The sequence below is a fragment of the Apus apus genome, chromosome 3 (genome assembly GCF_020740795.1).
Source record: "Apus apus isolate bApuApu2 chromosome 3, bApuApu2.pri.cur, whole genome shotgun sequence".
Lineage (NCBI taxonomy): Eukaryota > Metazoa > Chordata > Aves > Apodiformes > Apodidae > Apus > Apus apus.
The window spans coordinates 12,378,343-12,393,219 of NC_067284.1; the positions used below are offsets into that span (position 1 = coordinate 12,378,343).

At 42.2% G+C, this 14,877-nt stretch overlaps 1 protein-coding gene across 1 annotated transcript; it reads left to right on the forward strand.

The window, feature by feature from the left end:
* The first annotated feature begins 525 nt into the window (after window positions 1–525).
* Window positions 526–9,899, forward strand: CGA (glycoprotein hormones, alpha polypeptide). Its single transcript, XM_051613782.1, has 4 exons — window positions 526–606; window positions 6,858–6,964; window positions 7,947–8,131; window positions 9,556–9,899. The coding sequence occupies exons 2-4, from the start codon at window positions 6,865–6,867 to the stop codon at window positions 9,631–9,633; spliced, it is 363 nt and encodes a 120-aa protein (XP_051469742.1). The 5' UTR covers window positions 526–606; window positions 6,858–6,864; the 3' UTR covers window positions 9,634–9,899.
* The last annotated feature ends 4,978 nt before the right edge of the window (window positions 9,900–14,877 follow it).

The following is a 14,877-nucleotide window of genomic DNA, read 5'->3' on the forward strand; positions in this document are numbered from 1 at the left end:
CCTTCTATATTTATCCATTTGTTTGTTCTTTGGAAATTAAATTTAAATAGAGATTATTCTTTTAATTGTTTGTGTAGATCTCTGCTGCTCTGTTTTGTTATTCTTTGATGAAACAATGCCATATCTGTAGAAGTGTTTCACTTTTTTTTTTCTTAGATATTATTCTCCAGTTTAAAAAGAAGCACTAGTAACTCCCTTTTAAAAAGAAGGTTCTGTTCACTGAAAACTGCCACAAATGACTGGATGCTTGATCTTACAGTTCTCCAGGTAAGTCATACAGCACTGAGTCTGTGCTCACAAACTGACCTTTCTTTCACTACACAGGAAAAAAAACCAATCTTTATGAAAGTCAAATCAAAGATAAGATCAGCATGGTGGGCTGGTAATTACATAAAGTACTGTTCAGTCATTAGATAAAATGGACAGTTGATCCTATGGCTTAGATGTGGGCGAGGACTACGTTCCAGTTTTACTGGTATAAAAGAAAGATGCAACTTGTTCATACATCAGTTTCAGAAACATACACCCAAGCATCAAGGACAGCTCACCTTTAGATACCATCCTGCATTTTCTCAGCTGTCTGATTTATTCTTGCTGAACAAGCAGGTAATACATTTTTGTATTTGCATTGCTGTTAAAGAGGAACAATTACTTTTTTTTTCTTTCTCTTTGCCTTTTTTCCAAAAGTTTTCTTCTTCTTCTTCCATTCTGTCAGAGTTTTTACTTCGAAAATTAACTTTGAAGGTTGCATCAAATCAGTGCTTGGGGTTAAACTAGCTTTGTAAGTAAGTGAAAATGGGGTTCTAGAATTGTAATGCAGCTAAATGGTGGTATATTGTGATTTCTGATTGGGTTCATTGATGTTTTTCTCCTGATCAATGTTATTGCTGCCAAATGTAAAATACTACGCAATTTGTGGTACTAATGCATACTTTAGAGTCTTTAAATTGCCAGTCATGATTAAATATGTTAAGGGAAGGGAAAAGTCAAGATTTCTCAGTCTTCAGTGGTTTGCTGGCCAGTCACTGGTGTACATGACACCAGGCTGGAAATGGCATAGCACTTGTAGTTCATCCTTGCTGTGTCACAGCTGTGCCTCATGGCCAAGCATCCATCCCAGAAAGAAGTGAGCACAGTGTGAGAAGTGTTTAACTGCTGTGGGGTATGACAGCACCACCATTGCCCTATGGAAAAATGCAGAGGGATGTCCCAAGTTTATCCTGGAAACACTAGGTTATTTCATACAATCAGTACAAGGGTGCCCATTGAACAGAGCTTGCTGGCAGGTCTGATCTGGTGGAACGTGATGTGAGTGTGAAGACATCCACACAGTGCCACATGTACCTCAACAGAAGATCTGCTTGCAAATATAGATGATCACCTGTCTTTATGATGGTAACTGATAACATGTTAACTCCCTTACAGGAAAAGGCAAGATGTTGTAAGTAGTTAGGTTAGACTTAAAATTGCTGGGGAAGACTTAAAATTCCCATCTTCCTAAAGAACTGCTGAAATTCATGAGTTGTATCATGTTCCAATAACTTAAGGAGGAAAATAGAGCAAAGTAAAGCTTCCTTTGATTTGATAGTTAGATAAAATGACTAGCGTAGACACTAACAAGGTAGCAGCATGGCCATGATCAAGAAGACAAGTAAGACCACCAGCCAAAATGTCTGTTGCATTGGAAGAGTAGAGAAGATCAGATAGGGGTTTTATTGGCAGGTGTCTGGAGTTTTTGGTATGAGTCTGACAGTCTGACTCAATAGAGGAAGTGCAAAACTGCAATTTCAATTCTCCTTTTGGTTAATGTCATTTAAATAACTTCCCTCTGGGATTGCCTTAAACCCTTAGAACATACCATATCGTAGCATTGTGTGTTCTTAGAAAAATTAAGATGGAGGTTGTCACTGTGCCTTTAGCAAAGAGCATGAAAATGTTGAAAAATCATAGAATCATAGAACTGTTCAGGTTGGAAAAGACCCTTGGGATCACCGAGTCCAACCATCATCCCTACTCTACAAAGTTCTCCCCTAAACCGTATCCACCACCACCACATCCAAATGACCCTCAAACACATCCAGGGGGTCGTGACTCAACCATCTCCCTGGGCAGCCTATTCCAGTGTCTAACCACTCTCTCTGTGAATTTTTTTTCCTATCAAGGATTGTGGTGTTACTCCTGTGGCTGGCATCTTGTTGGAGCCATTGGAGCATCCAAACTATCAAAAGTCTCAAGATGATGTGGAAACAGGTCATTTGGAGATGACTGTCTGACTTCTCCTGCTGGTGCACGAGCCCCTCCATCTGGCTCTTTGCACTCTGGAGAATGTCCCCTTGACTGGACCAGGGCTTGATGTTAAACTGTGGGTTTGTGTTCCAGTGCAGGCAAGCCTGCAGCAGTCACACCCCATAAATGGGGCTGGAAAGAGCATATACAGCAAATAACCTTTAAAAACCCCTTATTTGAAGAAGGGAGAGATCCAGACAGTTTATTCAGCGTGACTCCATAGATGTATCTGAGCTCAGTTCACTTCCCAAAACGTTTGACAGGACCATAGGAGGCTGTGGATCTAAACACTGTGTAGGACCACCTTTGTCCTGCAGACATAGGTTATTCTTATAATGGGAACAGGGTGCAGAAAGCTGCCAGCTGCTTCTCAGAAACCTGAGAGCCACGTCCAACACTCCCATGGGGCTACCAGGTGAATGGCATCCCCCGTTTCCTTTGCCACCTGTTGACTAATGTCAGAAGGTTGTTGCTTGTACTCAGGTGGTATCATGGTTTTAGCCAGTAACTAGGAGACAGATCCTCTCTATTACTCCCTCACTATCCTCTCAAGTGAAGGGTTTTGTAAAAGTCCAAGCAGAGATGAGTAAGTACACGTTGCATTCAGCCTGCATGGATACATATACACACACATATACATACATACATACATACATTGAACTGGCTTTTTGATACCTCTTCCAAATGCTTCTTTCCAGTGCTTCCACAATTATTGCCAATTTTTTCTCTTCTCTTCATAATCAGCTAATTTTAACTCCTTTATCCTCTGTTTTCTGTCAATATGGACTGTCTTGCTGGACAGGTGGGAAGGAGGAGGTAAAGTTATTTTTATTCAGCATCCAACCCTTGCCACCTGTTATTTGCAACTTCATTGGCCTCTTAGTTCTTCAGTTTAGCTGAGCTTCAAATCAGCCTCTTACCTCTAGTTTTTGCTGTTTTAACTAGAAAGAGTCTTGTTTCCACTTCTGTGCCTTAATTTGTTGCGTTGGGGAGCACTGCATATCTGTCTTGCTCATAAACTTTGTTTCTTTCCACTTTCCTAACCCCAGCCAGGCAAGGGGCATTCTCTTGTCATCCTGCCTTTGGTCTCTGCCTCATCTGCCTGGGCATGATCTTTTTCTGCTTGCTACAAGGAAGGAGCTCTCTTTGATTCTATTTCCTGGCTTTAAAGCTACCTTGTAGGGCTGCTGCCATCTGAACTGCTACCTTTGATAACTGCATGGTACATGTGTTTAACAAATCAACCAAGACCTGCTGACCTGTGCGTAGCAGCCTCATGTCCCCATATATCTCTGGGACTTTGTGCAGTGATGGAGCATCACTCTACTAATCAATATGCTCCTTGCACACACCACAGTGCTCCAGCTTTACCCTCAGGCAAGTGTCTTCACTCCTTGGAGTACCTCAGGTTTGCCTCTCCCTCCAGATGTGAGCAGGCATTATTTGAACGTGTGCATCACTGTGGCAGTCCTTGCAGGCATTCTGCTGGGGAGATGCAAAATACACAAAGAAATACATTTCTGTTATGTGAAATCTATCTTAGTTTAATTATACTTGATTTTCTACCATCTTCCCTAGTTAAGGTTGGCTGATCAGTGTAGAATGCTTAAATAGCCTCTACAGCAAATCTCAAGGTCAATTTCTTTGTTGCTGGCACTGTTGTCCTTCTCACCTTGTTTTTAGAAATATTTCAGGCCACAATTTGATCTGTCCCTGGAGGATATTTAACATAGAGTAGCAGCATTGACTGGTATATTTGGAAGAAGAGAAGCTCTTAAACAGTTAAGGATTGAAGGCTTTTCTTTCTTTTTTTTTTTTTTTTTTGCTTGCTTGCTTGCTTGCTAAGCACAGCAACCACAGTAGCTTTCAGTATCTAAAATGCATACATCAGTGTTGTCAGCTTGGACCCTCATTCATTAGCACATCATGCTCTTGTGTGACAGTTTCTGTCTTTTAAAGTCAAGGGGTCAGGTGGGTCTACCCAGGCACCAAAGAAACTGTTCAAAAGCTCCAGTTGCAAGAGTCAGGAGAAGTTCAGGCAGAGCCCAGAGAAGTTGCAGGTGAGCTCCAGGCACAGCCTCAAGGGTGACTGCAGAAGTAGAGAGATCTGCATGCTCAGATAACTTTTCTGAGGTGGCAGGTACAAAGTCTGGTGATTAGGAGCTTTGAGTTTGGGGTGCTGCCTGGGGTGCTCTGCTGAAGCCAGTCAGGAGTGACTGGGACCAGTGAACCAGGCACTGCTGCACAGCCAGAGCCAGACACCCTCTCAACCCAGCATCCCTCACCAAGATAATCTGCAAGAGCAGGGAAAGTCCAAAAATCCCTCTGTTGAAATGTGTCTCAGCAATAGAAAGCCCCCAAACTCAATCCTGCAAGGCAAGGCTATCCCTGGCCAGGCTGGGTGAAGCTGCTGTCTCTGTTGCCTGCACAGGCTGTCCCAGTTCAGGAATTTAATACTTCAGCATCCTTTATATGGCTCTTTTCTCCACAGACCCAATTACTTCATCATGGGATATAAATAATTCATGTTCATTCCTAAAGGAAGGTTTCAGGTCTACGCTTTGGAAGAAAATAATTTTTGAGGGGGAAATTCTCTTTCGTGAGTGAGAGGCTGGGCCAAAACAGTCTTTGACTGAGCACAATGAAGTTGTCAGATCAATACAGAGCCTTTGTGCTTGAGAAGGAAGGTTATAAGCTTATGCCTAAAATACTGCATTTTAATACTGACAAGAGCCGGAGTGAGGTCCAGTATTTTGTTTTGTGTGTTTATAGCTCTGATGAATCCAAGATTTTTAAGAGTGGCATTAACTGACTAAATGTTTATAACATGAAGATCTGAAAAAGCATGTGGCATCTGTAGCCTAACTCAGAATCTAGAATAGAATCATTGAATCACAAAAATGTTTTGGTTGGAAAAGACCTATTAAGATCATTAAGTCCAACTCTTAATCCAGTATTGCCAAGTCCACCACTAAACCATGTGGTTTAGTGCACATGTATACATGTCTCTTAAAAAGCTCTAGGGATGGTGACTCAATCCTGCCTGACTTTCCAGTGAGGGAGGTCCTCCTAAGCCATGCCACAGGCACGCGGAAGTTCTCTGGCTTAAAAGAAATACCAGGCTTTGAGTTAATTACCAAAAAAAGCACCTTGCCAATCTGCATGTAGCCCTTACTTAGTAGACCTGATGTTTGGAACTGGTGTTTCACGTGGTCGTCTCTCCCCTCCTCCATGAAATCTTCTTGGGAATAATAATGAAAAAAAAAAATTTATTTATTTTAAAAATCAAGCAGGGAACTTGGTATGATATTCATTCAGCTGAGACTTATTTATTCTGCATCTTCTATGTTATGTTTCCACCTGCTATTCATATCAGAGATGTGGATTACCTTGTGGTATTAATTTGATCTGAGTCAAATATAACCATACAACTGCATTTCTGTTGAATTACCCGGAGAGCACGCAATAATGTATTGATGGCCACTTCATCTTGTGCACTAGCTGCAGAAGGACAGGTGTTCAGTGCCACATGTAACCTTCTTCTACAAAATTAATCTATTGAAAAGATTTTAAAAGTTCGAGCCAACCAGGATTTGTTTCTACTGAACCACCTTTCTGTTACTCAGAACCCAAAAGCCAACATCGAGAAAACAATGCCTAAGAGAAATCTTGATCTAGAAGGTTGCAGTGATGCTGAGCTCCTTGGGACTCCCCTGACCCTGCACGACCCAGGTGGCCCTGGGGCTGCTTCGAGCCCTCTCTTGGGTCTCCAGCACTCTGGAGCACAGTGTGTAAGGCCTCTCTAATTACACAGATTGGAGGACATTTCTGCTATTGAGGGACATGACTGTGAAAATCTATTTATAGGAACTTTAGCACTAAAGAAGTCGTAGAATCATGGAATTATAGAATCATTTAGGTTGGAAAAGACCTTTAAGATCATCAGGTTCAACCATAAACCTGACACTGCCAAGTCCACCACTAAACCATATCCCTAAGCACCACATTTCCACATCTTCTAAATACCTCTAGGGATGTTGACTCCACCACCTCCTTGGGCAGCCTGTTCCAGTGCTTGATAACCCTTTCAGTGAATAATTTTTTTCCTAATATCCAATCTAAACCTCCCCTGCTGCAACTTGAGGCCATTTCAGTGTGTGGACTCATAATGTGGCTCTCAGTTCAGGAAATGATGCCCTGATGTGAAACTATTTTCCCTGAAATTAGTCCTTACTTGTCCCAGATTCTGCACATTCTTTCATCTTCTCCATAAACATTTGCTGGCTTTATCTAGTCTATCATAAATACTAGATGATTATGACATTTGAAGTTTATGCTTTGTGGCTTATGTTAATATTAAAAAAAAACCTGCTAAGTCCAGAAGAAAGGCACATTTTTGTTATTGTGATGAAGTCAATTTTCTGTACATAAATACACTGCACTTTCAGTTTCCAATCTCAGTTCTAAATTGTCTCTGTTACTTGCACTGAATGCTGTATCAGTGTGTAGCCTAGATATTGGTTCTGTACCCAATGCAAAACAGTCTTTAATGTGAGTATTTGTATTTCCAGGCAAGTCATGGATTGCTACAGGAAGTATGCAGCTGTCACTTTGACCATTTTGTCTGTATTTCTGCATCTTCTTCATTCTTTGCCAGATGGAGAGTTTCTCATGCAGGGTAAGCAGCTTTCAGCATTCAGAAATAGGGCAATTGTTCATAAAGAGTATTAATTAAACTTTGTTTAATTAAACTTTGTTTAAATTTTGTTTTATAAATGTTGTCATAAATGTTATAATTTGTTTGCATTTACTGGTGCTGAGATATGAAGATGTAATAAATGAAGATAATTTTGCTATGAGTATACTTCCTCTTTCTTCTCTAAACTTGATTTCTCCAGGTAAAGAGTCTCCCAGATGACTGTGTTCTCATGTTGCTGTGGGTGATTTTAATCCTTAATCAATAATCAATAAATAGAAACATTTTTGTTTCTTCTGCTCCTGGAGTCTAAATGACAACGTAACATCAGGAACAGCAGAACCATAGCTTCTTCTCATAATATGCAGAATATTTTTCCCAGAATATGGGATGTTGGTAGTGTAGCATTCTGTGAGAGAAGCATATTAGGAAGATGTTAGGGGTCTTTTGGAGGTTGGTGTTTTGTTCTGTTTTGTTTTATTCAGCCTCAAACTGAGTATAGAAAAATATGAGCTCCTGAGAAAAATATTGGGATCACTGGGCTGGCCCTTTTAAAACTCTTGTTTTCTTGTCTGAAAAGAGGCAATGTTTAATAAGCTCTACAAATCCTGCTGGTGCTACTTAACTATTTGCAGGTAGTAGGAAATTTTCTCAGGACAGCTAGTGTAGTAGACATACAAAAACCCCTCCACAACCATCAAAAAAATTAAGTTAGAAAACCAGAAATGACATAATGATGCTTGTGCCTTACCTATGAAGTCACACTCTAGTTTTACAGCAGTTGTGTGTGGCAGAGTTGAAGGACCCTGAAGAAGAGAGCTTTGCTGGCTGTGCTTTTCTGTTCTGCAGACATCAGTAACGTGGCTAATGCTTCCTCTTACTGCCTGCACTTTCCCTTTCTTGATGAAAATGCAAATACAGCTGGAGACCAAGTGAAAGTCTCTTTCTTATATTTTCATGGCAGGTTGTCCAGAGTGCAAGCTAGGGGAGAACAGATTCTTTTCCAAGCCAGGAGCACCCATTTACCAGTGCACTGGGTGCTGTTTCTCCCGTGCCTATCCTACTCCTATGAGGTCGAAGAAGACCATGCTCGTCCCAAAGAACATTACTTCAGAAGCAACATGCTGTGTAGCAAAGGCTTTTACCAAGGTGAGGCTGTGAATGAGACCCATTTGAGCTTGTTGTAGGATGCAGTGTTTAGCTGACTTAGTGAATAGAAAAGGATATGTTTTTGCTGGAGGACTTTGGAGACCTATTTGAGAGAAACATCCCTGGCATTTATATCCTTGCTCTTGGGTTCTTTATTTTTCTAAAGAGGAAATGAAACTGTCAAGCAGTACCAGGTCTGATGTTCAGTTGGGATGTGGAAATTGATGCAGTCACTGGCTTCAGTGAAACTTCTTGGACTCATGACAAGTTGTAGTGGATTGCTGTTTTTTTGTTTTTAACTCTCCTGGATGCGCATCCCTCCAGTTAAATGCTATACAGTGTGTATTTGATTTTAATTAGTCATTTTCCTTGCACCTTTTTCTGCATATACAGGAGTTCCCTGGGAAGGTGGCTGGTCAGTGCTATCAATTATGTATATAGGAATGAGGGATGAAAACCATCTGTGCTGGCTGGATTAATTGAGGTTGTGTTTACTTTTAATAGTGTAACCAAGATGGAACTTTAAATGTGTGCAACTACTTTGAGCATTTAATGCTCTCATCTGGAAGGTTCTCTTAAAGAGAGATTCTGCTAAAGCTGATTATTTTGGGGATGATTCAGCTCCAGGTGAAGAAACCCTGAGTTTAGTATGTGGTGAGCTAGTTGAAACAAATGTTTCTGTCCTGTGGTGATCTGAACCAGGCTCATGAAGTGGTGTTATGAGGCTCAGTTCAGTTACCTGCCCAAAGATTTGATGCCATTTGAAACACCCCGTGGTACTCAAGACATCTGTGCATGGGTGGCAGACACAGACTCATAAAAGACCTGGAGTGGCAGCTGTAGGCTTGACAGGATTTCCTCTGACATCTCAAATGGCAGTGGATGGCTCTGTGTGTGTGGATGAACAGAAAGCTGGGTCTCCACTGGCTGTGATGGGAGCCCAGATATTTCACTTGCCTATAGACAGCTGAACTTGGCTGAAACCTGGCTCTTAATATGAGCACAGCCTAGATCTTTGTGTAGACCACTGACATTATACATGCTCTGAGGCAGCAACTAGAATTTGGTTGAGAAAAAAATGACTCATCATGTTTGTGGTCTCTGTTTTTATGAACCCTATGTGAAAAATTCTAAGGATGCTTCCTGATGTTTCATAAATTAGTTACTTGACCGGTCGTTTGAAAATTAGGACACCAAACTATGTCACTATTGAAAACCTTCTCTTTATGGCTCTGAAAGCCAGTGATGATGCAGTTTCACAGGTTGGCATTCAGAGGCTGTTCAAGCACACATACCCCAAAGAACCTTTGTACCTTGTGGTTAAGAAAAAAGCTTCAGACATCTTTTACTTGAGAATGCTGTTTTTACTGCCTAGCTAATCCTAATTATTTGTTATGTGTGTATGTGTGTTTTCTCTTTTTAAGATTACCCTTAAGGACAATGTGAAGATAGAGAACCATACAGATTGTCACTGCAGCACCTGCTACTATCATAAATCCTAAAGCCTGTCCCTTTGTTAATGATCAAGGACAACGGTGAATGGAATATTTGTTTTTCAGCTTTTATAGCACTGCTGTGTAAAATCTTATATGTTCTGTTCAAGGCACTGGGTAGACCTTTGAATAAGATGGATGGCTGTTTTATTTTCTCTTTGCTTCTTCATGCATTTAAGTAAGTTTAATTATTTCCATTAGGGATAAAATACAGCACTCGCATGACAACCAAAGGCTTCATCTATTTTTAAAATAAACTGTCAGTTAAATCATCAGTGTTTCTTGAGGAAAAATGAGGATTTAATAGTTTAAAATGAACCAAAAAAAAATCTGCTGCAGCTATTTGATAGATTTTATTTTTTTTGTGGTAGAGGGAGGATGGAGAAAGGGAAGGATGGGAAATAGGACAGAAAAAGAAGCAATAATTTCCCCTTATTAATTTGGTAATTCAATTTTTTGAAGACTTGACATTTTGTGTCTCCTGTTTCTCTTCTTTTTTTTTCCTTACCTTGTGGGCAGAAAGTTTAAGAGTGTGTAATTTGTGTGCAGTGCTCTGTCCTTCTATGCCATCTTTTAATTTCTTTGAACTTAATCTCCTCTTGTATAGATAGATAAATAGATGCAGAATTGCACATTATAAAAGAGTTGTATAGCAAAGGCAGAGTAGAGGAGTGCTACAACAGTATTAGATGTTTAAGGCAGGCCTGAGCAGCATGGTATAGGGCTTTAGTTATTCCCAAATGCAGTGTGCTGGACCCAGATGTACAAATGGGAATGGTAGGAAATACACTAGGTGAGAAATGGACCACAGAATATTTACTCAGAATACATGACCTTAACATCATAAACTGGGATTTTAGAGATAGCACTTGTTGTAGTGGGTTGAACTGGGGTCTCTGGAGGAGCTGCTTGCAGGTCTGGAGCCTGCTCATGGGAACTAAAGTAAAGGATTTCCCCTGCTCTTATCTGGGTTGAGAGTATCAGCCTTGCTGTGGTCACTGGCTGTAAGGGCTTGAATGTGCTGTCTCAAAAAGACTCAGACATATTTGTGAGGGGTTTCCCTGCACCAAATGCTGTGAAAGCACCAGCCAATGCTTCAAGTGGGGACAGTGAAGGGTGCCTGGGGTCAGGCTGTGAGGGTGCTGGTCCATCCTGGGACAAAGCCATGGCTGATGTCTGTGCCAGTGCTAAATGACTCAAGAAATTCAGCCAGGCCTCCAGGGCTAAGCTGTGATGGGACACTTGAGCAGCCCAAGACCAGCAGGATCTAATGATGGTTTAAATCAACTATTCATCCACCCTTTTATCTGTTGGAGTGCAACTTCAGTGCTGTTTTCTAAGAATACAATCATGGGCTTTGTGGAGAAGAGAAGACTTCTCATAAATAAGGGAGATGAGGTTCTTAGAGAAGCCTTGCTCAGCATGTGTCCAGTTTATTAGCCTGATCTCCATGCCTTAAACCCCCTGATTCAGTCTCTTCCCCCTTGTCTGGTCCAGTCCTGTGTCCTACAGCTGCACCCTGCCAATCCTGGAAGAGTCTTGCCTAACTTGCTCTGGAAAAAAAACCTCTGGTGGTTGTTCCAGAATCTTCCAAGGAGACTGATCTTGTTGCTTCACCATTCTTACTATGCTGGGAAATTTTAGGCTTCTGGAAAGTTTTTCCATAATGTTTTATCTATGTCTCATTTTCTTCAACATGACTTTTGGTCAAAGGGGAGGCAGTCCAGTAGGGTGGTCTTTAGAATGAGTGGAGAACCATCAGCAGCAAAGGTTTTCACAATGAGAAGTGTCACTTCTTACTCTGGATCATCACTCAAGACATCATGAGAATATACATCAAGCAGCTGCTGAAGGTGACTCACAATTCCAAGTTGTTGTTCAGTTTTATTAAATGTGATTGATACAGGTATTCTTGCAGCAGAGTCCAGTCCTGCCTGGGACTTCTGGGCAACAAGAGAGGAGTAATCTGAAGCTGCAAGATTATTACCTTTGGGAATGGTATTGCACTTTCTTGTAACTTTGACAGGACTGAAAGTGAGAGCATGGAAACATTCTTTGAAGTTCACTCTCAGGAGAGATGTACCTTTTCATCTTGCCAAACTTCTTGGATGACCTCTTACTCATGTGAGCTCCCCTGGCAATACCAAGTGCTTGCCTGTCTATCTTTGCCTGTGCAGCCCACAACAGCAGGTTGGTGACATGATAAACTTCTGTTTGCATCTTCTGAATCAATGATTGTATTTTGCACAGTAAAACCAGAGAAATGCTGAAAGCCAGCAACCAATTTGAGTGAAACCCATGCTTGAAAGAGGACGTGAGAGGCTGTAGCCCAGTTTCATTCTAGGATGCCTGGGATGTTTTTCAGCAGCTTTTCCCTCTTGCTTGTACAAAGCTATTTAGTCATGAGCTTCCCAACGCAGGAATCCCTCTCTCCCCCCTGGAGCGACCTCAGGCATCAAGAGCTTGCCAAGTGTGTATCCTGAGGGGATGTGGAATGCGGGAACACCCGCCTTGTTTAAGTCAACTGGCCCAAACCCTTCAATTTAGAAGAAAAACCACATAACAACGAGAGTGATAAAGTAAACACGCAGATACACCAACCTAACAGCAAGCCATAAGGGAGACAGTAAGACCGAGCAGCTCTGCAGTCACTGCCTGACGGGCCATTAGCGCTGCCCCGGCACGGGCAGCCCGAGGTCTCTAAGCAGAGCTCTTCCCCAGAGCCCTGGGGGCTTGAGGGAGGCCCGGGGGGCTGTGTAAAACTCCTTATGGGATATTTTCTGTGTAAACTCACTTTGTATCTTGGTGCCAGCAACAAGAGAGACCCATATGGAAGAGGGGTGCGGGTGGTCCCAGCTGGAAGGGTACAAGGCTTCTGGGTCTAGGTGTCAGCAGCTGGAGGGACCAGGGTGTATGTTTCTGTGGGAGAGGTCTAAATAGTAGCACCTGTAAATCCTGAAGTATGTTTATTTTCCCACCTGTTAATTTAATCACAGAATCATAGAAGGGTTAAGGTTGGAATGGACCTTAAAGATGATCAGGATCCAACCTCCCTGCTATGAGCAGGGACATCTCACACTAGACCAGGCTGCACAAGGCAGCCTGTAGCAGACCCCCAACTGTCCCTGCCTTCCCCTTATTCTTAATCCATAAACTCTCTGTTGGCTCCTTATCTAATCCCAAGGAGAGCTCCATGCACTCCAGGTAGTCTTTGACATAGAGGGCAACATGCCACCTCATCTTCCCTGCCTGTCCTTCCTGAAGAGTTTATAACCCTCCATTCTGATGTTCCAGTCATAGGAGCCATCCCACCAGGTCTCAGTGATGCCAATGAGATCATAGCCCTGCAGGCTAACCCTCATCTCTAACTCCTCCTGTTTATTCCCCATTCTTCGTGCATTTGCATAGAGGCATTTGAGCTGGGCCTCCAGTGAAGGTAACTGACCAGCTGGAGAGGCTGGGATTTCATGATGCTGCACTCCAGGTGCTCCCCTGCTGACATGCACCCCCTCTGTAGGCTCTGGGCATCCATTACTGGTGCTGGCATCACATTGGAATTGATTGGTGTGGGATGAATCTTGTCTGTGTAATTGTATATCAAATTTTAATCTGGACTAATTGATGAGCAGAAGAAAGCCTGCATCAGGAAGGACTTGAGAACAGAGTCTGTGCCAGGTAAGGGGACCCAGGGTCTGGGCACAGGTGGACTGGGAAGTTGTGCTGATGTTCAAGGCATCCGTGCCTGTGGGGTTGCTCATGAAACAAGTGTACAGCACACACTTGCTAGCAAACTTCAAACTGGACTGGCTGGAGAGTAAGAGGAGAACTGCTTACCAGGTAAGGGATTCCAGGGGCTTACAGGCTGGGCTGATATTCAAGGATCTGTGAATATGAGTGTGCTGGTGAACGTGGACAGTGAGGATGTGTATTTTAGAGGACTTCAATCCTGATCAGGCAGAGAGAAGAAACAAGACTGGACTTACTAATATTTGAGTAAATGTTGCTGTTTTTTATGTGAGTGCAGCAAAAGGCAGAGGTCTGTGGGGTAGTTTGTGTGTCTGGCAGCCTTGGTGCCCTCTGTGTGTGTGTGTCTAGTAGGATGGATTCTCAGCTTTCCTGCTGTCCCTGTAGGCAGGGACAGGAGCCTTGTCCATCTGACTGGGATGGAGAGACTTCCTGAGTCCCTGTGTGCCCAATCTGGGCTGCACTGGTCAGAAAGGAGAGATCCCTGAGTCCTGGAATCTGTGGAATTCAGCAGCCAATGTTTGCATCCTTAATATATATTATCCAAATACTTTTTTTTAATTTTTTTTTTTTCTTTTACATTGTAGCTGTTAGAACCAAGTGAGGATTGTTTATGTTTGAAGGTGAGCATAAAAACCAAGGCCACAGTCAGAAGAGTACTGGGGTCAGGTCAGTGAGCCCATACACAGTCAGGGCTAGGAAAAACAATACTACATGTCATTAGGAAGCTAATACAGTTGACCATAATAGAAAATTAATAGGCTATGAATGGGAATATATGCTGGAAGACAATCTAGATTTGTATCTGTAGGGATTAAATACTAGATTTCCAGCAGGAAGAGAAAGAGAGAAAAAAAACACAGTAGTTTCCTTACATTAGAAAATGGCTGAGATGGAGACTGGATCAGTCATATATATTTGAAAGGGCACAGAAACACAATGTCACAAAATCGGAAGGGAGTCTAATCTCCTGTTTACAGAGATAGCCAGCATGCATCTCCTGTACTATAGGAGCAGAGTGTTTGTGCGTGGGGTTAAAATGAAGTCCTTGTCAGTGCAGTTTATAAATAGTAATAAATCAGTCAGGCTGATACTGCAGATTAAAAATGCTGAAGATCAAGCAAGCTGAAGATAAAAAAGGATATGTTTTTATTGTCACAGTGACCTATATAAACCTACATTACCATAGCCCTAATAACAAATTCATTTGTGAGCAGAGGGACTAATGGAGCTTGATTTCATCATGATCTGTGCCCTGCCTCACTGAAGCCCCATTTTTCCATCTCTTAGCAAACCCTTCTTGTGCCCTCCCAGACTCTGCAGACCCACCAGCCAAGGCCAGGGCCCCCCACTGTCTGCCCATCCAGGGTGTTTTCTTAGGGCTGCTACTGACTTCTTTTCACTTAGATCCCAATTTTTATGTTTTACCATTAACAGGTTGATTTTCACAAAACTGGTAAGATTCTGAAGATGCTCAAAACCAGCCAAAGGGTTAAATAGTCGCTGAGG